General features: G+C 45.0%; 1 protein-coding gene across 14 annotated transcripts in view; it reads left to right on the forward strand.

The window, feature by feature from the left end:
• LRRFIP1 (LRR binding FLII interacting protein 1) overlaps positions 1-24,012 on the forward strand; it is a 997,950-nt gene that overhangs the window by 185,081 nt on the left and 788,857 nt on the right. For 10 of the 14 annotated variants that reach the window (XR_003942957.1, XR_003942958.1, XM_030210921.1 and 7 more), the window contains exon 4: positions 15,128-15,175. The exons of 3 other annotated variants lie outside the window; for them this stretch is intronic. Coding sequence is in view for 9 of the 11 variants with exons in the window: in XM_030210921.1 (XP_030066781.1) it covers positions 15,128-15,175 (48 nt within the window). In the remaining 2 variants the exon portion in view is untranslated. Of the gene's footprint in view, positions 1-15,127; positions 15,176-19,645; positions 19,698-24,012 lie in introns of all 14 variants that reach the window. One more of the 14 variants, XM_030210917.1, reaches the window with a different exon arrangement.

A 24,012-nucleotide genomic window follows, 5' to 3' on the forward strand; every position in this document is an offset into this window, starting at 1 on the left:
AAAAAATAAGGGTTCTAAAATGACATCAGTATGGGACAACAGCTGAGCAAGCTGAGTCCTGGTTGCCTTGGCAACAGCTTGCTGGTCAGTTGAAAGTTGGGCAGAGAAGATGCAGTTGAAGCAGAAGAGGGAGAGGTTGTGTGCTGCAGTGTGGCTGAGATTGACTGGCTCTTTTAGGAGTGTTTAAAGTCACTAATTGACAGTAAGAGGAATTTGGAGTGAGGAAAGGAATTGTGGTGAGAGCCTGAATTCCAGTTTCTGAGAGCTTGAGTGTTTTTTTTTTTTGTTTTGAATTGAAAACTAGGAATATTGGGTTCTGTATGTATGAGTGGTAGCAGGGTAAGAATGGTGGAAGGGAATGGATGTGATTTAGTGGGGGATTAATTGTGAGGGACCTTAATCTGGTCTCCAGTGTATTACCAGTGTTAAAGTGCTTGTGTAGTAAGGGAGGGGGACTGTAATAGAATGTTATTGAGAGCAGGAATGTATAGGGAGAATGCTGAAGCAGAAAGAGTGTGAATGCGCTTCAGACCTGCTTCTGTAAGAATAGAGTAATTATGTGAGATTAGGACTTACAAGCAAGGGTACTTGATTTGATTTTTTTCATTAGCAAGAGGCCACAGTGTTTGATTAAATAAATGTAATGTCACATGCAGGGAAACGCTATTTTAAGATAGGGAGTGAGGGTATTGCGTCCTGTTTATTTTATTAAGATAGGTTTAGGAAGAAGAAAGGAGTTCTGCAGTGCTGTCATCTGGAGAGGTTCTGGGCCCCCACGCAAGAAAGGTTTTCACCTACACCAACAAAGAGACTGAGTTCTCTGCAGCTAAGTGACATCTGCCTCACCACTAAAAAGAAAGAGAAAGAAGGAATACTTACCTGATATTCTGGTTGGGGAATAAATTCCTGATGTCCGAAGTGTATGGTTCTGTAAGACAAAAGTGATTGCCAAAGAATCAAATTCTTGGTGTAGTTACGAAGAAAAAACAATTGCAGAATTTACTGACAGTAAGGGGTTACAAAGTGGGGAGGTTGCATAAGAGAAACAAAAAAAAAGTATCTGATGCTAGTTGTATCTTTCATATGGTAAAGTGATCCTGTGTAGAAACAAAGAAACAAATGTTAATAGTCACAGTGTTTATTCTTGAAAAAGTTAAGAGTTGTTAATAGAAACAAAATTGCATTGAGAAATGGAAACATAGTAGCTTAAGTGACTTTTACAATTTTAAGCATAGAGAACAAGCAGTGAAATACCATTTAGTGTGTATGTTATAAATTATTGAAATGTTGGGTTAGTAATTGTCCTAAATAATAAAAAAAAACCCTTAAAATCAGCTCCATTTCTCTAGTTTTCTTTGTATCTTCTCTCTCCTCCTGGGTAAGGTGTTCAACAATTGAACCACAACACATTGGTACATTCAGCTTAACCCAGGAGTGGGGGAGGGGCTTACATTATAAATATTAAATGCAATAATGACAATCCACTCTCATTTACACTAGTCCCGATTGGATATGTTAATGCCAGATTTGCAATAAACAAAACACAGATAATCAAAGAATGGCTAGAAGAAGAGCAACTAGGTCTTCTATTGGTTACTGAAACCTGCCTACATGCACAAGTTGATCCAGCGCTAATTGACCTATTTCCCCCAGGTTACAAAATTCTTCACCAAGCTAGAAAAGGGAAAGAAAAGGAGGAGGAATTGCCATATTATATAAATTATTTTTTAAAGTTGAACAGATATCTCATAATAACTCCCCTACTCTTGAAACAATTACATGTAAAATTAAAGATGACATTATCTGATCCTATTTGCATTATTCTCTTCTACCGCCCACCAGGGAAGTGGCAAATATCAGAAAATGTTTCACAGAATTTGTGTCTAACATTTGCCCCAAATTTAATAATGTCCTACTAATAGGGGACATTAATTTACACTTAGATAATCATGACATTAATACAAAAAGTCTACTCGACGTTTTAGATTATTGGCATTTTACACAACCATTCAGCCCTCCCTCTCACAACAAAGGTCACGTAGTTGACCTATTAGCTTACATATTCATGGATAATAACAACTTTTTTCTTAGCAATCATACCTGGACACAGACTTCATGGCTGCTGGATCACAGTAAACTTGAGTTCTCCCTCTATTGGAGGGAAAATACCAATTCAATGAAAAATAGAAATAATATTACTCCTTACAAAACTTGGGAAAAAATAGACACCACAACCTTTTGGGCTAATGTCTTAAATAATCCTGCACTTTCTCCAGCAGACAGTAACAGCTTCATGATTAGACGGGATGACATTTGCGAAAGAGTCTTAAATAACATAGCACCTCTTAAACTTGCATCAAAACCGATCCTGAAAACATCACCATGGTTTAATCACTCAATCCTCCTGAAAAGGAAATGCAGAAGGCTGGAAAGGAAATGGTCTAAAAACAAGTCAAATGAAAACAAATCAATATGGAAATCTGCATAAAAAAATATAAAAATGAGATCAAAATTGCAAAAACCCAACACTTCAACATAATAATGGTAGCAACTACCTTAATACCAGTAAACTTATGAACCTGATAAATAGATTATTATCCACAAAAGAATAATCTCAACCACAGAGTCCCCACCAACAGCAGAACAATTGGCCACTTTTCTTGAACAAAATATAGTTAAGATCAGGGAAAGGGGTACTCAAATTAAATTTCAGTCACCAAGATGCTTATGGCAAACAGTCAGATACACATATAGGAATAATCACCAACAGAATCTGGTCTTCCTTCCAACCACCAACCCACGACACAACATTACCTCCTAAAATACTCAACCTCACATTGTATTCTGGACTTCTGTCCTAGTCATTTCATGAAAGAGGCTCCTAGCATATTCATTGACATGCTCCAGAAGCATATCTCCTTACTATTATTTTACGGCAATTTTCCTGAAAATAAAGGTTCTATCATCCTAACTCCTATACAAAAAAAACAATTCAATCACCATAGCCGATGTAACAAACTATAGGCCAATAGCCTCCATTTCTTTAATGACAAAGGTGATGGAAGGTATAGTTGCTGCACAAATTATAGACTCTCTCTCACATTTCTCCCTCCTACACAAATCCCAATTGGAATTTTTGACCATGCTATAGCACCGAAACAGTTCTTATTACTGTAGTATCTACTTTCAGGAAAGAAATTAGCATAGATTACAAGATCTTGATAATACAGTTTGACATTTCTAGTGCATCATAATATCCTGCTAAATCTACTAGACCACTTTGGCGTATGTGGCACAGTCATAGGCGGTCGGTGGCCCAACTGTTTGGGGAGGCTAAAGGGGGCGGGATTAGGGGTGGAGCCAGGGGTGGAGCTTACATCCATAATTGTCTGACAACACAGAAAAAAATAAGTAAAAATAAAATAGTTACAGTTAATACCTTTTATTATATTTAGATATTAGATATGTATCATATGTCAAAGAATAAAGTGGTTGTTCAAAGCATATACTAACCACAATCACAACCTTTTTTTTTTTTTACATCCACTACTCTAGGCTATTACGATAGTGTACAGTGTGGATTGGATGATATTTTAGATAAAATGAAGAAAATGTAGTGTAATGTAAGTAAGCATTGATTAGTAAAAAGAAAACAAAAAAAGGCAACAGTCTACTTGCTATATAAAAATCTATTATAAGAAGTAGACCGATACACATATATAAAAAAAAGAAATTATTTATTCAAATGTCGGGTACTGTTTTCATCTTGGTTTGAATAAATAATTTCTTTGTTTTTATATATATGTATTGGCATTGATTAGTAATACCGCACTCTTGCTACTCATTATAATTCTAAATGACATAAGAGGAGAACTTGTTTATCTAAAACTCTATAAACTTATACAAAAAGTAATTTGTTTTGTAATAGGTTCTTGTTGTGTCTTGCAAGGCGCAACTGTTAAAGATGCTTGCTCACTTTGCATATGTAAATATTTAAATTTAATACTTAAAGCCATAAATCAAAACATTGTATACTGCCAGTATCTGAAAATTTGTTACTATAATATTTCAAAAGCTACCACTGAACAAAGATTAATTTATTTTCTACACAGTAAAACTTGTAGGCGAACCCTTTCACATGCAGCGTGATTCACTAAAACTCTTTGGGAAGTACTGGGAGCAGAGAATGGAAATTCACCTCATCAGCTTTCCAGAAAGCATTTTCTTCTTGTTTGAATCTTTTTAACTGATTCCTAAACTATGGAACAATAAAATCCTGCCAGAAAACATTTTCTTTTAAATACACATGTAAATAAAAATTAAAAAATGTTTTCTGGCAGGATTTTATTGTTCCACAATTTAGGAATCAGTTAAAAAGATTCAAACAAGAAGAAAATGCTTTCTGGAAAGCTGGTGAGGTGAATTTCCATTCTCTGCTCCCAGTACTTCAGAAACAAGTTTTAGTGAATCACGCTGCATGTGAAAGGGTTCGCCTACAAGTTTTACTGTTTAGAAGATAAATTAACAAAATAAAGGAAAGGAATGCCATAACAAAATAGGCTTCCTTACCCTTTGCCCCCTCTCCCCCTTCCACACACCAAGCAGGCAAACTACACCGATGCTTCCCAATCATTTCATAAGTCACGATTTTTATGGAGAGCTTCAACAATATATCAAATCAGATTTATCAATACCGTAATTATTACCGTCTCACAGTCAGTGCTTGGTACTCGTTACAGATAGAAATTCACAAGGAAACAAAACTATTTGAGTCTCTCCCCTTCTCTCTCTCTCTTTCTCTGCTTGTATTTCCTCTTCCCTCTACCGGAACTTCAGTGGCTGCTGCAGGCACGTCTTCTGACTCTGCTGCTCTCAGTCGCTGGGAGAGGAAATGACGTTCGGGAGAGGGAGAGGCTGGCAAAGTCATCAGATGCGTGACTGCAGGATGCGAGTGTGACCCCGCGGCTCTCTTTTACTATTACTCGTCGACGTCGTACTTCTAATCCGGCAGCAGTGGCAGTCAGAGTTAGCAATAGGAGGAAGGTAGAAGTCGTCATGGTTGGGGCTGGGGAGGCTTAGCCTCCCCAAGACTCTTATACCGGGCGCCTATGGGCACAGTCCATAAATGATTCCAAGAATACCTGCAATTGAGATCTTACAGAGTGAAAATGAAGGGAGCATTATCCCCACCTTGGTCACCGGACAGTGGCGTTCCACAGGGCTCTCCATTATCACCCATATTATTCAATGTAATGATGTCACCTCTAGGAAACAAATTAGAGACAGCGGGGTTCACAATGTTACTGTATCTATCTATCTGTCTATCTTCTTTAAAAAGAACATCCAAGATATTTTACAAAAGGCAAAACTTGGCTTAAACTCGCCCCTTTGCCCCTTCCTCTCCGAGCACACCACCCGAACTCTCTTCCTCTCTCTCATCACCTCTCGCCTTGAAAACTGCAACCTACTCCTCACTGGCCTCCCTCTTAACCATCTATCCCCCCTTCAATTCGTTCAGAACTCTGCTGCCTGTCTTATCTTCCGCCTAGACCGATTTACTCATATCACCCCTCTCTTCAAGTCACTTCACTGGCTTCCGATCAGGTACCGCATACAGTTCAAGCTTCTCCTACTAACCTACAAATGCACTCAATCTGCAGCCCCCCATTACCTCTCTACCCTCATCTCCCCCTACGCTCCTACCCGTAACCTCCACTCACAGGACAAATCCCTCCTCTCAGTACCCTTCTCCACCACCGCCAACTCCAGGCTCCGCCCTTTCTGCCTCGCCTCACCCTATGCTTCGAATAAACTCCCTGAGCCCATACGCCAAGCCCCCTCCCTGCCCATCTTCAAATCCTTGCTTAAAGCCCACCTCTTCAATGTCGCTTTCGGCACCTAACCATTGGACCTCTATCCAGGAAATCCAGATTGCCCCAATTTGATTGACTGCATTTTTGTCCTTTAGATTGTAAGCTCCTTCTTTGTTAAATTGTACAGCGCTGCGTAACCCTGGCAGCACTTTAGAAATGTTAAATAGTAGTAGTAATAGTTAAGCTTGATGGAAATGTGGGCCTCAGAATTCAAACTAAAACTAAATAAAGACACAACTAAATTCATGGTCATCACCAATCCATTTGACCAAACCGACTACAAGAATTTCACAATAGATAACACATCATTCCCCATTGACAGCACTCAGAAAATTCTAGGCATAAATATTGACATTTAACCTTTGATTCACAAAGTCTTTCAGGTCTCTCTGGAAGCTGAAAAAAATCAGACCCTATTTCTCATCAGAAATTTTCAAATTAGTGGTACAATCATTAACCTTTTCCAAATTTAATTATTTCAAAGCTATATATGCTGGCTGTAAGGAGCACTTGCTAAAAAAAACTTCAAATGGCTAACAGCTCAAAACAATGCAGTCAGGTTTATATGCAAAATCTCTCGTTTTGAAAGTGCCTCCCCTTTATTAATCAGATTACACTGGCATCCCATCAAAGTGAGAATCACTTTCAAAATTATGTGCCTTTGTCTTTAAAATCTTGAATGGCACATTCCCAGACTATATGCTGCCATTAATAAACTATCTCAACAAAATGCTAAACTTGAGGCAGGAGATTATTTTAGACTACATTTTCCAAACTGTAAAAAAATGATATATAAAACAGTTCACTCTGCAAACTTCACATACCTAGGTACCAAATGGTGTAACTCTTTACCATCCAAAATAAGAAGTATTCAGGAGTACACCAGATTCTGCAAGATCCTAAAATCATCATCTTCAAGCAAACCCTCACAAAGAACAACCACATTTCAAGCAAATAATTGTCCCCTGAAATGGTTATCATCATTAGTCTTCTTGATGTTTCATGTGTAACTTCTCATTCATACCAGCTTTCTAATGTTGAATCTACATAGTTATCTTAGTACACCTACATTCTCCGAGGACAAGCAGGCTGCTTGTTCTCACATGTGGGTGACGTCCATTGGCAGCCCCAGATCGGAGATCATCCTAGCAACAAACATTTGCAAGCCCTCGTGTGCGCATGCACGACCGACTTCCCGCCCGCACGAGAGCGTGTTCCTCAGTTTTCTATTTTCCGCGGCTCAAGACGGCTGTTTATGGTCGTTCTGTGCCTCAAAGAGACCCCTCGCGTGTTTTTCGCCGCTTTTTTCCTTTCAGAAAGTGTTCGGAAGTTCTCCGTTCGTGTTCTTGTTAAAAAAAAATTAAAACTTTTCCTTTATTCTTTAGTTTTTCCTGTTAAGTTTTCTTTCGTTCATCGGAAGCGGCCTTTTCGGCCGCCCGTACGGGTTTTTCCCTGTTTTTGGTGCTCTCTTGTTGGCATCATCGCGAGTTTTGATTTTGCCGGCATGATTTTTCCGCCCATGTCATCGAAGCCTGCCAGCGGCTTCAAGAAGTGCACGCGGTGCAGCCGGACGATTTCGCTCACTGATAGGCACGTTTCGTGTCTTCAGTGTCTGGGGGCTGGCCATCATCCCCAGGCCTGCACTCTCTGTCTTCTGTTGAAGAAGAGGACCCAGGCAGCAAGATTGGCTCAGTGGAACCTTTTGTTAGGAACCTCGTCCGGTACTTTGACGCCCGCGGTACCGAGGTCATTGGAGGTATCAGTGTTGTCGGAGGGTGCATCGTCATCGGGAGCGCAGGTGAGGGCTGTCCATTCCTCTGCTGGTAGCGGTGAGCCCTCAAGTAGGTCTCCGCCTGCCTCGAGGGCTCCTGCGGTACAGACCCCCCGGGATCACCCTGTTTCGGACCCAGCCCCGAGGAGGCATTTGGATTCAACATCCTCCTCTTCGGTACCGGGAGGTTCCGGTGACGTGCTTCGTGCGAAGGCAAAGAAGCATCATCATCGGTTGCCTTCCCGTCACGGTACCGAGAGCTCCGGGACGCCGAAGGATTTGGCACCCGCTAAGCGTCGACACTGGGAGGACCGCTCACCCTCCATACAAGAGGTGTCGATGCACTCTGCTTTGGACAGCCCGGTACCGCCTCCGCGCACCAGGGAGATTCTGAGCTTGTCACCGGTACCGGCCCCACTGCCTTCCTCGACAGCTGCTCTGAACGAGAGTCTCCGGGCCATCCTTCCACAGATCCTGGAAGAGCTGCTACGCCCGTCCGCTTCCGGTACCGGGGGTGCTTGCGCCGCCGGTGCCGTTGAGTGAGGTAGCGGCTGGCTCCCCGCCCGTGGTGAGGTCTCCGGTCCCGGTACCGCTTGCCTTGGCAGCCTCCAAGGCTGACTCCCCACTGACATCGATGGAGGGAGCTTCATCGCCGCCGGTGCGGGAGTCTTCCTCTCGGCGTACCCACCGTGGCCAAGTTTCCACGGAGTTGAGACAGGCCTGGCTTCGGACTGAAGTTCACGAACTGGTGTCCGATACCGATGGTGAGGCCTCGTGGGAAGCAGAGGTGGACAAGAGATATTTCTCTGATGAGAAGTCTTGTGGTCTCCCCTCTGATCCTACTTCCTCTCCCGAAAGGCAGTTTTCTCCTCCCGAGAGTCTGTCTTTCACGGCCTTTGTCCGGGAAACGTCTACGGCCATTCCCTTCCCTGTGGTTATGGAGGATGAGCCAAGGGCTAAGATGTTTGAGCTTTTGGACTATCCTTTGCCACCTAAGGAATCGTCCTCTGTACCCATTCATCATGTCCTCAAACAGAAATTGCTGGCGAACTGAGCAAAGCCGTTATCTAATCCTCACATTCCCAAGAAAATTGAATCCCAGTATCGGATCCATGGGGATCCAGAGTTAATGAGGACCCAGTTGCCCCATGACTCTGGTGTGGTGAATCTGGCCCTTAAGAAGGTCAAGAGTTCTAGGGAATACGCTTCGGCGCCCCCGGGCCGTGACTCTAGAACCTTGGATTCTTTTGGGTGGAAGGCCTACCATTCTGCAATGCTCATTTCCAAAATCCAGTAATACCAGCTCTATACGAGCATTCATATGCGGCACAATGTGCAGCAGTTGGCGGACTTGGTGGACAAGTTCCCTTCTGAGCTGGCCAAGCCTTTTCAGGAGGTGGTCAGGCAGCTGAAGGCGTGTTGTAAATTCCTGGCCAGGGATGTTTACAATTCTTTTGATGTCGCGTGCAGGGCTGCTGCTCAAGGTGTGGTGATGCGCAGACTCTAATGGTTGCATGCCTCCGACCTGGAGAACAGATTCCAGCAGCTCCTTGCCGGGGGGATAATATTTTTAGAGAAAAGGTCAAACAGGTGGTAGAGCAACTCCACCAGCGGGACACCACTTTCGACAAATTCTCCCACCGGGCGCCTTCAGCATCTACCTCAACTGGTAGACGTTTTTATGGGGGAAGGAGGACTGTTCTCTATTCTTCTAATAAGCGTAGGTACAATCCTCCCTCTCGCCAGCCTGCTGCTCGGGCTAAACCCCAGTGCGCTCGTTCCCGTCAACAGCGTGCGCCTCAACAGGCCCCGGCAGCTCCCCAACAAAAGCAAGGGACAAGCTTTTGACTAGCTCCAGGAGAGCATAGCCGAAGTCATAGTGTCCGTGCCGGAGGTGGCCTCTCATTACCTCTGACCAGTGGGTTCTCCAAATAGTCCGGCTGGGATACTCCCTCAATTTGATCTCAAAACCTCCAAATTGTCCACCGGGAGCTCAGTCCTTCAGCTTCTGCCACAAGCAGGTACTTGCAGAGGAACTCTCCGCCCTTCTCAGCGCCAATGCGGTCGAGCCCGTGCCACCGGGGCAGGAAGGGTTGGGATTCTATTCCAGGTACTTCCTTGTGGAAAAGAAAATAAGGGGGATGCGTCCCATCCTAGACCTAAGGGCCCTGAACAAATTTCTGGTCCGAGAAAAGTTCAGGATGCTTTCCCTGGGCACCCTTCTTCCCATGATTCAGGCAAAGATTGGCTATGCTTTCTGGACTTAAAGGACGCTTACACTCACATCCCGATACTGCCAGCTCATAGACAGTATCTTCAATTCTGTCTGGGAACACGGCATTTTCAGTATTGTGTGCTACCCTTTGGTCTCGCCTCTGTGCACAGGGTGTTTACAAAATGCCTGGCTGCCGTAGCGGCGTCCCTACGCAGACTGGGAGTGCACGTGTTCCCTTATCTCGACGATTGGCTAGTGAAGAACACCTCCGAGGCAGGAGCTCTACGGTCCATGCAGATGACTATTCGACTCCTGGAGCTACTAGGGTTTGTGATCAATTATCCAAAGTCCCATCTTCTTCCAGTACAGAAACTAGATTTCATAGGAGCTCTGCTGGACTCTCAGACAGCTCGTGCCTACCTTCCCGAAAAGAGGGCCAACAATCTCCTGTCTCTCGTTTCCTGGGTGCGGGCGTCGCAGCAGATCATGGCTCAGCAGATGTTGAGATTGCTCGGCCACATGGCCTCCACAGTTCATGTGACTCCCATGGCCCGCCTTCACATGAGATCAGCTCAATAGGCCCTAGCTTCTCAGTGGTACCAAGCTGCTGGGGACCTAGAGGACGTAGTCCTGCTGTCCACGAGTTTTCTCCAATCCCTGCATTGCATTGGTGGACAATTCAGTCCATTTGACTCTGGGACGTCCCTTCCAAATTCCTCAGCCACAAAAAGTGCTGACTACGGATGCGTCTCTCCTGGGGTGGGAAGCTCATGTCGATGGGCTTCACACCCAAGGGAGTTGGTCCCTCCAGGAACAAGGTTTGCAGATCAATCTCCCGGAGTTGCGAGCGGTCTGGAATGCTCTAAAGGCTTTTAGGGATCGGCTGTTCCACCAAATTATTCAAATTCAGGCAGACAATCAGGTTGCCATGTATTACATCAACAAGCAGGGGGGCACTGGATCTCGCCCCCTGTGTCAGGGGGCTGTCAGAATGTGGCTTTGGGCTCGCCGGTACGGCATGTTTCTTCAGGCCATGTATCTGGCAGGCGTAAACAACAGTCTGGCCGACAGGATCAGCAGGATAATGCAATCTCACGAGTGTTCGCTCAATTCCAGAGTGTTACGCAAGATCTTCCAATTGTGGGGCACCCCTTGGTGGATCTCTTTTCCACTCAAGTCAACCACAAAGTCCCTCAGTTCTGTTCCAGACTTCAGGCCCATGGCAGGCTAGCGTCGGATGCCTTTCTCCTGGATTGGGGGGAAGGCCTCCTGTATGCTTGTCCTCCCATACCTTTGGTGGGGAAGACTTTGCTGAAACTCAAGCAAGATTGAAGCACCATGATTCTGATCGCTTCCTTTTAGCCGCGTCAGATATGGTTCCCTCTTCTTCTGGAGTTGTCCTCCGAAGAACCGTGGAGATTGGAGTGTTTTCCGACCCTCATTACTCAGAACGAGGGGGCGCTTCTGCATCCCAACCTCCAGCCCCTGGCTCTCACAGCCTGGGTGTTGAGGGCGTAGATTTTGCTTCCTTGGGTCTCTCCGAGGGTGTCTCCCGTGTCTTGCTTGTTTCCAGGAAAGATTCCACTAAGAAGAGTTACTCTTTTCTATGGCAGAGGTTTGCCGTCTGGTGTGACAGCAAGGTCCTAGATTCTCGCTTGTGTCCTACACAGACCCTGCTTGAATACCTTCTGCACTTGTCTGAGTCTGATCTTCAGACCAACTCTGTAAGGGTTCATCTTAGTGCGATTAGTGCATACCATTACCGTGTGGAAGGTAAGCCGATCTCGGGGCAGCCTTTAGTTGTTCGCTTCATGAGAGGCTTGCTTTTGTCAAAGCCTCCCATCAAACCTCCTACAGTGTCATGGGATCTCAATGTCATTCTCACCCAGCTGATGAAACCTCCTTTTGAGACACTGAACTCCTGCCATCTGAAGTACTTGACCTGGAAGGTCATTTTCTTGGTGGCAGTTACTTCAGCTCGTAGAGTCAGTGAGCTTCAGGCCCTGGTAGCCCAGGCCCCTTACACCAAATTTCATCATAACAGAGTAGTCCTGCGCACTCACCCTAACTTCTTGCCAAAGGTGGTGTCGGAGTTCCATCTGAACCAGTCAATTGTCTTGCCAACATTCTTTCCCCGTCCTCATACCAGCCCTGCTGAACGTCAGCTGCACACATTGGACTGCAAGCGAGCATTGGCCTTCTACCTGGAGCGGACAAAGTCCCACAGACAGTCCACCCAATTGTTTGTTTCTTTTGATCCCAACAGAAGAGGAGTGGCTGTCGGGAAACGCACCATATCCAATTGGCTAGCAGATTGCATTTCCTACACTTATGTCCAGGCTGGGCTGACTCTTGAGGGTCATGTCACGGCTCATAGTGTTAGAGCCATGGCAGCGTCAGTGGCCCACTTGAAGTCAGCCACCACTGAAGAGTTATGCAAGGCTGCGATGGGTTCATCTGTCCACACATTCACATCTCATTACTGCCTTCAGCAGGATACCCGACGCGACAGTCGGTTCGGGCAGTCGGTGCTGCAGAATCTGTTTGGGGTTTAGAATCCAACTCCACCCCCTAGGCCCTTTTTTATTCTGTTCCAGGCTGCACTCTCAGTTAGTTGGATAAGTTTTAGGTCAATCTCTGTTATGTCCTCGTCGTTGCGAGGCCCAATTGACCCTGTTTGTTGTTTTGAGTGAGCCTGGGGGCTAGGGATACCCCACATGTGAGAACAAGCAGCCTGCTTGTCCTCGGAGAAAGCGAATGCTACATACCTGTAGAAGGTATTCTCCGAGGACAGCAGGCTGATTGTTTTTACCAACCCGCCCACCTCCCCTTTGGAGTTGTCTCTTCCCTTGTCTTGCGATTCTACTGGACTGAGGAACACACTCTCGTGCGGGCGGGAAGTCGGTCGCGCATGAGGGCTCGCAAACGTTTGTTGCTAGGAAGATCTCCGATCTGGGGCAGCCGATGGACATCACCCACATCTGAGAACAATCAGCCTGCTGTCCTCAGAGAATACCCTCTACAGGTATGTAGCTTTCACTATACTGGATAATTGGGTTCTTCTAAGCAGACTATTCTCTTTATTAAGCATTAATCCCTGTTACGCATCCTTACTGTTCATTGTAAAACACATTGAACTCAAGCTTGTTTGGGATAATGTGTGATATAAATGTCACAAATTAAGGAAAGCACAGGCTTGGTGCCCATACCAAGTCTTTTGTGACATACTCCCATCTCGTTGGGACAAACCAGTATGCCCTGATACACTGGTTGAGAGCTACTGTTCTATAAAATAGGCTCCTACAATAATCCCCAATAGTATTCAAATTCTTCTGCATAAATTTACACACACTCTGAAGCTGGTTGTAGCTATACATTGTAACTCTTGCCTGTTCCACACAAACTATGCCTGTGCAGATCATATAAAAGTAGACGTGCTCTTTTCAGTGCACATGCTTTTATTCATGTATACCTATGCACAATTTAATAAGATCAATTTTTTTGCACATGGAACATGTAGAAAATGGCCCATTTAACACTGAGTGACAATATAAATGCACAAAACATAGACACACAGCAACCTACATGTATGTGATCCTGGGAGACGGATCACATACAGTGTATTTGTGTTCTTTATAAAATATACATCTACATGCATGGAGTACACGCACATACTTACACCTCCCTCAAAGCAGAGGTAAATTTGTTCAAGAGCATTTGCATGCTTTTGGGAATTATTTTCTGAACCTACCTATGAGGCGTATTTTCAAAGCACTTAGACTTACAAAGTTATGTGGAGGGGCATTTTCGATATGACGTCCAAGTCCGACTTTAGACGTTTTGCAAAAAATGTCCAAAATTTGAATAGGAAAGAAGTTTATTTTCAAAGAAAAGAAAAATGACTATCTTTTGTTTTCGAAAATACTGTTTCTAACAAGGTTTTGTGCTTTGGACGTTTTGTTTTTTTGATCCGTTAAAAAAAAAAAAAAGTTCAAGTGAAAAACCTAGGAAATCAAGCCATTGGGATGTAGGAGGGGCTAGCATTTTTAGTAGACTGGTCTCCCAGACATCCCAGGAGATAAATGGGGCACCCTAGGGGGCACTGCAGTGGACTTCAAAAACATGCTCCCAGGTACACATCTCACCGTTGCTCCCTTATCTTATCTGCTAAGCCCCCCCAAAACCCACTGTCCACAACTGTACACCACACTACAATAGCCCTTATGGATGAAGGGGGCACCTGTAGGTGGGTACAATGGGTTTCTGGTGAGTTTTGGAGGGCTCATAGTTTTCTCCACAGATATGACAGGTAGAGGGAGATAGGGACCAGAGTCTCCTATGCCATGGTGCACTGCATTGCACTGCACTGACCACTACACTACTCCAGGGACCTGCATGCTGCTCTAATAGACCTGGCTCTAACATCTGAGGCTGTCATAGAGGCTGCTTAATCATATTTGTATTCACATTTGTGGGGGTGGGAGGGGGTCAGTGATCACTGGAGGGGTATTGGGGGATCACCTCTGATTCCATCCAGTGGTCTTCTGGTCATTTAGGGCATCCTTTTGTGCCTTATTCGTTATAAAAACAGGTCTAGCTCAAAATGTTTTAGTCCTGGGCACTTTTGCTTTGTTCCATTATGGCTGAAAAACATCAAAGTGTTAGGAACGCTCAGATCCTGTCCTTAACACGCCCCTGACAAACCCCCTTGTGATTTGAACACACTTCTGACGGACTTCATAGAGAAACATCCAAAAATTGGTTTTGAAAATACCAGTTTGGACTTTTTGTGAGAAAAACGTCCAAGTGCAGATTTATGTCACTTTTTGGACGTTTTTCTCTTTTGAAAATGAACTCCATAGTAACCTATGGAACTTTGTAAGTCTAAGTGCTTTGAAAATGAGCTCCTATGTTTCCTTTATAAAATGAAAATAAAGTAGGTGCCTTTAGAGATTTTGTTTTGAGGTACCTGTTAGAATGGAAATTGCATGGATTTTCACTTTTCAGTGCCTGGCATGAAGATGATTGTGCTTGATATAACTTTCCATCGATGCCACATAACACATGTTGGCATTTAGTTTGAATTGTTGTTTATTTCTTTAATCTAGCATTTTTTGTGGCTTGTATTCTGCATCTGAGCATTTGCTGTAGAATGTCTGGAGATTGCCTTTAGAAAAAAAATCACCGATTAGTTGAATATTCAATTTTTCTTAATTTGAAGTAAAATACAATCCTATAAATCTCAACTCTTTGCTCTTCCTTCTTTAGAAATATTATGGTCTGGATACAAAGTGGGGTGACATCGAACAATGGATGGTAGGTCCAGCAAAGCAGAATTACTATTCAAAGTATACCTGAGACACTGGCTCCTGTGCATGTAATTCATGTAGTGTATTCTGAAAGATTTGAAAGGGCATGATCTAACTTTAAAGTATTGCCTAATGAATTTCTCACCCTTGGATTCTCCTTTCAATAAGTAGTTTCATATGTTTTCTGCTTTAATTGTGCATGGGGAAAGTCATTTTCAAAGGCCACAACCAGTCATTGAGTCCCCTTCCACTACAATCTTTGCATGCCTTCTTTATCCATCCATCCCTGAGTACTCCTCTGCGCTTAGAGCCAGATGCACTAAGCTTTAACGAGCCAAAAATGAGCCTTTAAGGAAGAATTTTCAAACTGTTGCATGCACTAAAGCCCATTTTCCGACGATGGTAGCAGCTAACGAAAACGGAATGCAGATGAGCAATTAGTGTAGAAACCCTATTGAAATGACATGCACTAACCTTTTCCGATTTGTTTAACGCAGGAAAACCGAACGAAACACCGAGAAATCTAACGAGAGGTCTGTACCTCTCGTTAGAGCTGCCCAGCTGCCAAAATGTAATAAAAAAAAAATCGGGAGGGGGAAAAATGGGTGTCAGGAGCGTCCTTTATTGACGCCCGAGGCCCCTGCTGCTCCCTGCTCCCCCTGCATTTAAAAAAAAGGGGAAAAAAAGGATCGGGATGGGGCAAAGGCACTCCTCAGGAGCGTCCTTTATGAGCGTCCTTGCCCCCCCCCCCCCCCACCGCCTGAGGTCCCCGCTGCTCCCCGCTGCTCCCCGCTTGCCAGAAATCCAAAGTTTAAGCTGCCCCAGCTCGCCCCTCCCTTCCTCTATTCTCTTTCTTCCCAGTTCCGCCTCCCGCTATTCTCCGCCCCGCCGCCCTCCCTGAAGTTGTCGCCGCCGTTTCCCCCCTCCACCGGTGCCCCCCTCGTTACCGGGCCGTGCAGCGCCTCTCACCTCTGTGTGAGGGCGCTGCACGGGGAAGAACAGCTGATCGTCTCCTCTGCAGTTTCCGACGTCCCTCCTCCCTCCTGGGCCCGCCCTCCTCTGACGTAACCAGACGAGGGCGGGCCCAGGAGGGAGGAGGGACGTCGGAAACTGCAGAGGGGGGGAACGGCGGCGATGACTTCAGGGAGGGTGGCGGGGCACGGGGCTGAGAATAGCGGGAGGTGGAACTGGGAAAAAAGAGAAGAGAGGAAGGGAGGGGCGAGCCGAGGCAGCTTAAACTTTGGATTTTTGGCAAGCGGGGAGCAGCGGCGACCTCGGGGGGTGGGGGGGGGGCAAGGACGCTCATAAAGGACGCTCCTGACCAGCGCCTTTGCCCCCTCCTGAAACACACGTGTTTTGTGGTTTTTTTGTTTTGTTTTGATGTTTTGGGACATGTGCAGAGCAACCAGCATAACGCTTGGCTGCTCTGCGCATGCCTTACGGGCCGATTATGGATGTTTTTACCAAAGGGTTAGTGAATGCAAGTGAGCTGCAACGAACAGCTCATTTGCATTCCCTATCCTTCGTGCATTCTTCGTTTTTTTACATTCGGTAACTTCTTTAACGTTTTAGATTTTTTTACGTACGGTTGATGCATCTGGGCCATCTGGAAGTCTTTTTTTCCACCAACCCATCTAACTGGCAATCACTGTTTCTTTTCTCCCTGCCTACAGATGAAATAGTGACATAAGCTCACAAAAAAATAAAAACAGAAACGGCTAAGTTAAAGAGAGAAATGTAGACAAGAAATTTTATGTAACCTGCAGAGATAATTTGTTAAACGCCAGCTACAGAAAAAAAAAATTTAATGAGCAAGTTGAAATTGAAAGTGTGACTATGCTTGTCATTAGGAGAGGCCTCAGATGGGGAGCTGGGTAAAGTCCAGGGATAAGGGAAGTTAAACTATAGTACAGGACAGTCCTGGCCCCAGAATAAGGAGGATGTGGACTTCTGCCTGAAGCAGCTGCCTTCCCCTTGAGTTCACTCAAGTGCTGGTAGCCATTAGACCTTGACTGCATAAAGTTAGCACTCAAGGTACAATACCGGACACAGAAAACTGTTGACATAGAAACTGAACAACACAGTCACAATAGGTGGGCCATTCCAGAGATCAGAGCACACTGTCTGTAGCAAGAGTATGGCAAGGAATCAGGATTCACTAACATTCTGCCCAGTCCTTCGGAGAACACTTTTAAAGAGGCTGGTATTAAGTTCTTGCACATGCTTACCACCCCTCCCACCTGAAAGCATATGCAGTCTTCACTTCATTGAAGTCCCTCCCCCTTCCTGAAGGCATGACTTGCCCTTGATCCCCTGGGATTTCCCTGTTGTCTAAGATAATGGGGCAAAAGCAATCTCCACTCTGTTTTCTCTTCCAGTGCTGGGTTCAAAGTAGCACTGGTTGACCAATAGAGGTAATTCTCACAGTACTTATGCTAGTTGATAAGCTGCCATATAAAAGACCTACCTGTGATAATGGCAGACAGCACACCCAAGAAAGCAGTGAGAATAGGACGTATTTAAACTATGTGGAGACAGCAATTATGAAAATATGATAGCTGAAAATACACCTGAACTAGTTGATAATCTGTTATCTGTTTCCTAATTTTAGATTGAAAGTAATTTTTGATCAAGGTAGTTGAAAAATAAAAAATGGCAATGAACTATTTATGTTCATTACATCAAAAGACAGACATTTGTCATATGAGTGCTAATGTACTACCAGTGAGTAATGATGCAGATTCAGAACAAATAATTGATACCACATTGTGGTAACTTTCACCTTTGAACTAAAAACTCTGAAAGGGAAAGGAAAGGGGATGGGATTTGATATACCACTTTTCTGTGGATACAATCAAAGCAGTTTACATATTATATACAGGTACTTATTTCTACCTGGTAAAATGGAGGATTAAGTAACTTGCCCAGAATCACAGGAAACTGCAATGGGAATCAAACCTGGTTTTCCTGTTTCTCAGGCTACTGCACTAATCATTAGGCTACTCCTCCACTCAGTTTATTTATGATTACAAGTTGGAAGATTGAAAGCACCAACTTAAAAGGCAGGAGTTCTACACACGAATGAAGACTGAATCAAAGGTAAACATTCAAGAAAATCATTTAAAGCAATTTTCTAGGAATCAGCATGAAACCTATTGGAGCTAATAAACAATGATGACACATGCTAGAGGGCTTTTGATGGTAGCCAACATATATTTGTAATTTCCTTAGCATCCTATAAAACCAGTCCAGACAAATGGGTTGTTCCCATCTACCAGCAGATGGAGATAGAATGAACATAGTTCTCAAATGATTTGCCCCTTAAGGGTATTGTGCAGCATTAGAATGTTTAGTATTTCTCCGTCTCCAAAACAGATGGATGATGGACTAACAGCCATTCACCTGACCTGGTTTCTAACTAGTTTCAGTTGAGCTTTAACTTCCCTTTTGGAATTTTATGCTCCTGAACCAGTTTTATGCTGAGTCTCAGTTGAATTGGGGATGCCTATTTGGCTTGTTCTCCTGGTTAAAGCTGTAGAATTCAGCTGTTGCCTGTGTTCTTCCAAATTTTAGATGGGCACAATGTGCTTCAACATAAAGCTACTCATCTGGCTTACCAGGACTCTGACTCTGCATGGTAGCACTATTTTTCATTTACGGAGATAATACAGCCAAATAAGTTTGGTAGCCAGTGGTTATTCGGAGCTCAGTTGCCCAATTGCACAGTTTTTCCATTCAGCTGTGGTATACTTCCACATGTAGTGCACAGCGCTTACTATATCTTCCTGTTCTTCACAGCCCCTGTGTGGCACAGTTGACCACCTGGGTTGCTCGGTGGCATCCAGCTGTATTGTCAGTCTCCTAGGTAGTGTGGTTGCAGCAGCCACATGGGTTGCACAGTGACACAGGCCACCTGTGGCACATTTGCAGCAGCCACCTAGGTTGCACAGTGGCACAAGCCACCTGTGTGGCACATTTGCAGCAACCATCATGGTTGCACAGTGGTTCAGGCCACCTGTTTGTACGATGGCAGTAGCCACATGTATTGCACATTTCTTCCTGGTAGCAGCAACCACCTGTATTGCTCTCCTAAGTGGCTGGTAGTCTAGCTCTCCTGCAACATCTACCTGTGTGGCTCCTGCTATCACCATCTCTGTTGTGTAGTTGCAGCAGTCACCTGTTTTGCATAGCTGCAACAACTGAGTCATTTCCATAGTTGCAACAATGGCCAGTACTATTCAGCTTAACCCTTTAGTGTCCAATGTTCCCATCAATCTGTTCCCATATGGCTTATTACGGGAACATTGGACACTAAAGGGTTTTTAAGCAGCTGCCTGTGTTCCGTCCTTGCAACAACAACCACCTGGGTCACACAGTACCAGTGTTTCATAGATGCAACAATCATGTGTCTTACATAGTTTCACAATCAGCTGCTTTGTACAGCTGAAATAGCCGAATTTCTTCTTTACCTTCACAGTCGCCTACATGTAGCATTCCAAATCAGCTGTATATCACTGTCTAGTAGCCAGGTATGTAGCATGGCTACTCTGTTACCCTGTATGTACACCGGCTGCCTGTATAGCACAGTTCCAGCAGTTGTCTATATGGTTCAGTTATGGAAGATGTGTTTATGGCATAGTTGCAAAGCTGCCTATATGTCCTTAGATATGCTAGCTGTCTGTGGGACATTAGATGCACATTTGTGTGGCTTCCAAGTCAATAGCTGACTGCATAACCTTGGCTGTGGTACCCATGAGTAGGTTATCATATGCAGCATCCACGCACTTGCCATATCTATCACATTACATGCAGCATCTGTAGGTATGGCTTCAGCTGCAGTATGCAGGCGTGTGGCTTCAAATGCAGTAGCCACCTGCATGATGCCAGTTACCACAGCTACCTCTACCACTCTGCTGCTGGAGGTACTAGCTACTCAACTGCCTGTATGTTTCCAGCCACCACAGCTGCCTTTGTCACCAGCCACCACAGCTGCCTGTATGACACCAGCCACCGCAGCATCTCTATAACACCAGATACCATGACAGCCTGTATGGCACTTTCTGCCATGGCTAACTATATGGCACCAGATACTGTGGACACCTGTATGGATGCAGCTGCACATTCACTTTTATAACTCCTTCTACAGTGGTGGCCTGATGTTTCCAATTTTGACAGCGACATTTATAGCTCCAGATACCATAGCTATATAACATCTCTTGATGCATTTGCTTATGTTGCTTGTTGCATCAGTAGACTGTTTTCTCTGGTTTGATGGCTGACTGTGTGCATCATCTACTCTGCACAACTATTTAGAATAGTTTTGCCAGTTGCCCGTATGGCTCTGGCTGTATAAACCATCTACTTTATGCGATTCTACAGTCTAACTGTTTTGTACAGCTAACTTGAGAGCATTAACATTAGCCACCACTGTTACACAACTTCAGGAAGTCTCTGATAATATGGTTTTATTCTGACTCTAATAGGCTCCCATTCTTGGTTGGCCTGTTTGAGTGTCTTATATTGCTCTCTTCTTGCTCTTATGATCACATTTTGGATTTTCGTGTCCTAATAGGGCATTCTTTGGCACCAGGTCAGTCAATAGCCATTCTTTATTTTATTTCTTGAAATTTCAATATACAAATGTTCCAAGCAACAATAAGCTTGTTAAAGGAAAAGCACCTTTCAACAGTAAAGGAAAATACATAGTATAAGGAAAATAATAGTGCTCAATAGGCCACAAAAGGAGAGAAGCGCAAGAAAGCAAAATAAACCCTTGAAGCCAGGGCAATAAGGCACTTACAAAGAAATACTTGAGAAATTTCAAATACATTTTAAATGCAAGCTCACAGATGTTACAAAGTTACACTAACTGATGCTAGGGTCCACCTTAAGAGTCAGCACCCAAGAACAAGATCTAGGTGTCATTGTAGACAGTATGCTGAAATCTTCTGCCCAGTGTGCAGCAGCAGCAGCCAAAAAAGCAAACCAGGTGCTAGAAATTGTTAGGAAATGGATGATAAATAAGACCAAGGATATTATAATGCCTCTGTATTGCTCCATGGTGTGATCTCACCTGGAGTATTGTCACCATTTCTCAAAAAAGATATAGCAGAATTAGAAAAGGTATAGAAGAGCGACCAAAATGATAATGGGGGTGGAACTCCTCTCATATAAGGAAAGACTAAAGATGTTAGGGCTCTTCAGCTTGAAAAAGAGACGGCTGAGGGTGGGATATGACTGAGGCTTACAAAATCCTTTTTTTTTTTTTTTTATTGATTTCTTTATTAGTTTTGAATTATAACATTCACAAAAGAACGCAATAACAGAAATTAAATCATTACAGAAAGTTGCATACAGGAAAATATTCTCATTTTCATAGACCACTACCGGTGGGATCCAAGAATTAGAAATTGTACTTAAACACAATATCATCTTAAATTTTGAACAGAGGTTAAACCAATTATACAATCAAACAGCAGCGTTATTCTGGTTAATTGCCCCAGAGGGATTTCTCAAGCTTTCTTTAGCAATTACAAATTCTTGAAGTTTCATGGGGTCAGTAAAAAGAAAATTATTAGACTCATAAGAAATTAAACATTTACATGGGAATCTAATAAAGAAAGATCCCCCTACGGCTAACACTCTTGCCCTAAAGGCCAGAAGTTTTTTCCTCCTTAACTGAGTTTCCCATGATAAATCAGGAAAAATTTTAATCTGTCCCCCCATGAAATCTTCTTTCATATGTTGAAAATATATACGTTGAACATTAATTTTATCCAGTTCAAAAGCGAAGGATACCAATAAAGTAGCTCTCTCTGTTATCACAGAGGATTCTAAAAGTTCTGTTACATTTAGAGGTTCTTCACCTGCATTTGGTAGTTGTTCAATCACACTTTTTCCTTTAACATAATAAGCCTTTGTCACTGGTGGATAATTATCATTTGTGAAATTCAAAATTTGTGAGAAATATTTCTTTAACAGTTCCATTGGGGAAATAAATGTTGTAACAGGAAAATTCAATAATCGCAAATTATTCTTCCTGAGTTGGTTCTCAAGGAACTCATATTTTCTAGCAACTACATTTCTTTCCTTAATTAGTGCTGTTGTAGTTTCTTTTGAAGATACCATTTCAATTTCCAGTTTTTTTAAACCATCTATATTTCCCTCTACTTTACTGGATAATTGTTGAAGATTATTTCTTAGTTCCTGAGTCTCTCCTTGAAGAGATTCAGAGATTTTTATTAAAGATGAGTCAAGCCTCTGTATGACATTCCAGAGCATGTCAATTGTGACTGAGGCCGGTTTTACCAAACCACACATTCCCCCGGAAATACCTTCTCTGGGCTGCAACGGCGTCGAGGTAGTTCTCTGAGGACAAGCAGGCTGCTTGTTCTCACGACTGGGTGACGTCCGCGGCAGCCCCCACCAACCGGAAAAAGCTTCGCGGGACGGTCGGCACGCAGGGCACGCCCACCGCGCATGCGCGGCCGTCTTCCTGCCCGTGCGCGACCGTTCCCGCCAGTTCCTTTTTTTCCGCGTCTGGAGAGAGTTGTGCCTTCGCCGCTCTCTCTGCTTCAGCCGCCGGAAAGCCGTTCGCGTTTACGCGAATCGTCTAATTTCTTGTTTATTTTATTTCTTTAGTACACCGCGCGCTCCGGTTTCCTTTTTTCAAAAAAAAAAAAAAAAAAGTGCGGAGCACGCGCTCCTTTTTTCCCTCGTTTCTAGCGGGGGCGCCGCGTTGCGGCCTAGTGGCCGCACGGTCGATTTTCTTTTTCAAGGTGTGATTTCCGCCACCATCGACGACTTTAACTTCGCCGACACGATTTTTCCGTCGATGTCCTCGAAGGTCCCGAGTGGATTTAAAAAGTGTGGTCGGTGCAGCCGGCCGATCTCGCAGACCAACACCCACGCTTGGTGCCTCCAGTGCCTCGGGCCGGAGCACAATATCAAGTCGTGTTCTCTGTGTCTCGGTCTCCGGAAACGGACTCAGGTTGCGAGGCAAGTTCTACGGGACCGTCTTTTTGGAACTTGCGCCGGCCCCTCGACGTCGACCTCGACGGCATCGGTATCGACGCCCGGTCCTTCGGTACCGGTATCGATGCTCGAGACATCGGCACTGATGGCATCGACCCCAGGAGAACAGGTCCCGTCGGCCCGCCGGTCCTCCGGTGAGGGTAGAGGTGAGAGGCCGCGTGGGCAGTCGGCCCCGGTCACTCCCTCAGTCCGTGGCCCACGGGACCGAACCCTGTCTGACCCGGTTCCTCGAGAACGAGAGGGATCGTCCTCCTCCTCCTCCATACCACCCGGCACCGGTGACGGGCATCGCAAGAAGACTAAGAAGCACCGTCACCGGTCGCCCTCGATGCATCCGGACATCGGAGAGGAGTCGACGCCGAAGCGTCCGCGTCGGGAGGAGAGGTCCCCGTCGGTTGTGGAGGTACCAACGCGTCAGGGTCCCGGCACTTCGGTGCCGTCTCCTGGCTCCCAACTGATTCCGGCACCGACACCTCTACCGGCCCCACCGCCTTTCCAGGCAGCGGGCCTCGACGAGTGCCTCAGAGCCATCCTTCCAGGGATCCTGGAAGGGCTGATGCGCCAGGCTGTGCCGGCGCCGGGGGTGCTTGCGCCCTCGGCGCCGATGACTGTGGCGCCGGCGAGCTCTAGCCCGGTGCCGAGGCCATCGACACCGCCGCCGCTTGCGGCGCCGGTCTCGACCGCCACGCAGGTGGAGTCCCTGTCGACGTCGATGGAGGGAGCTTCGTCCCTGCTGGCGCGGGAGTCCCACCGCTCGACGACACCGAGGCCTCGGTGCCTCGACGTCGAGCCGGGCCCGGTTCAGGACAC

This window comes from Microcaecilia unicolor, chromosome 7, assembly GCF_901765095.1.
Source record: "Microcaecilia unicolor chromosome 7, aMicUni1.1, whole genome shotgun sequence".
In the NCBI taxonomy this organism is placed as follows: domain Eukaryota; kingdom Metazoa; phylum Chordata; class Amphibia; order Gymnophiona; family Siphonopidae; genus Microcaecilia; species Microcaecilia unicolor.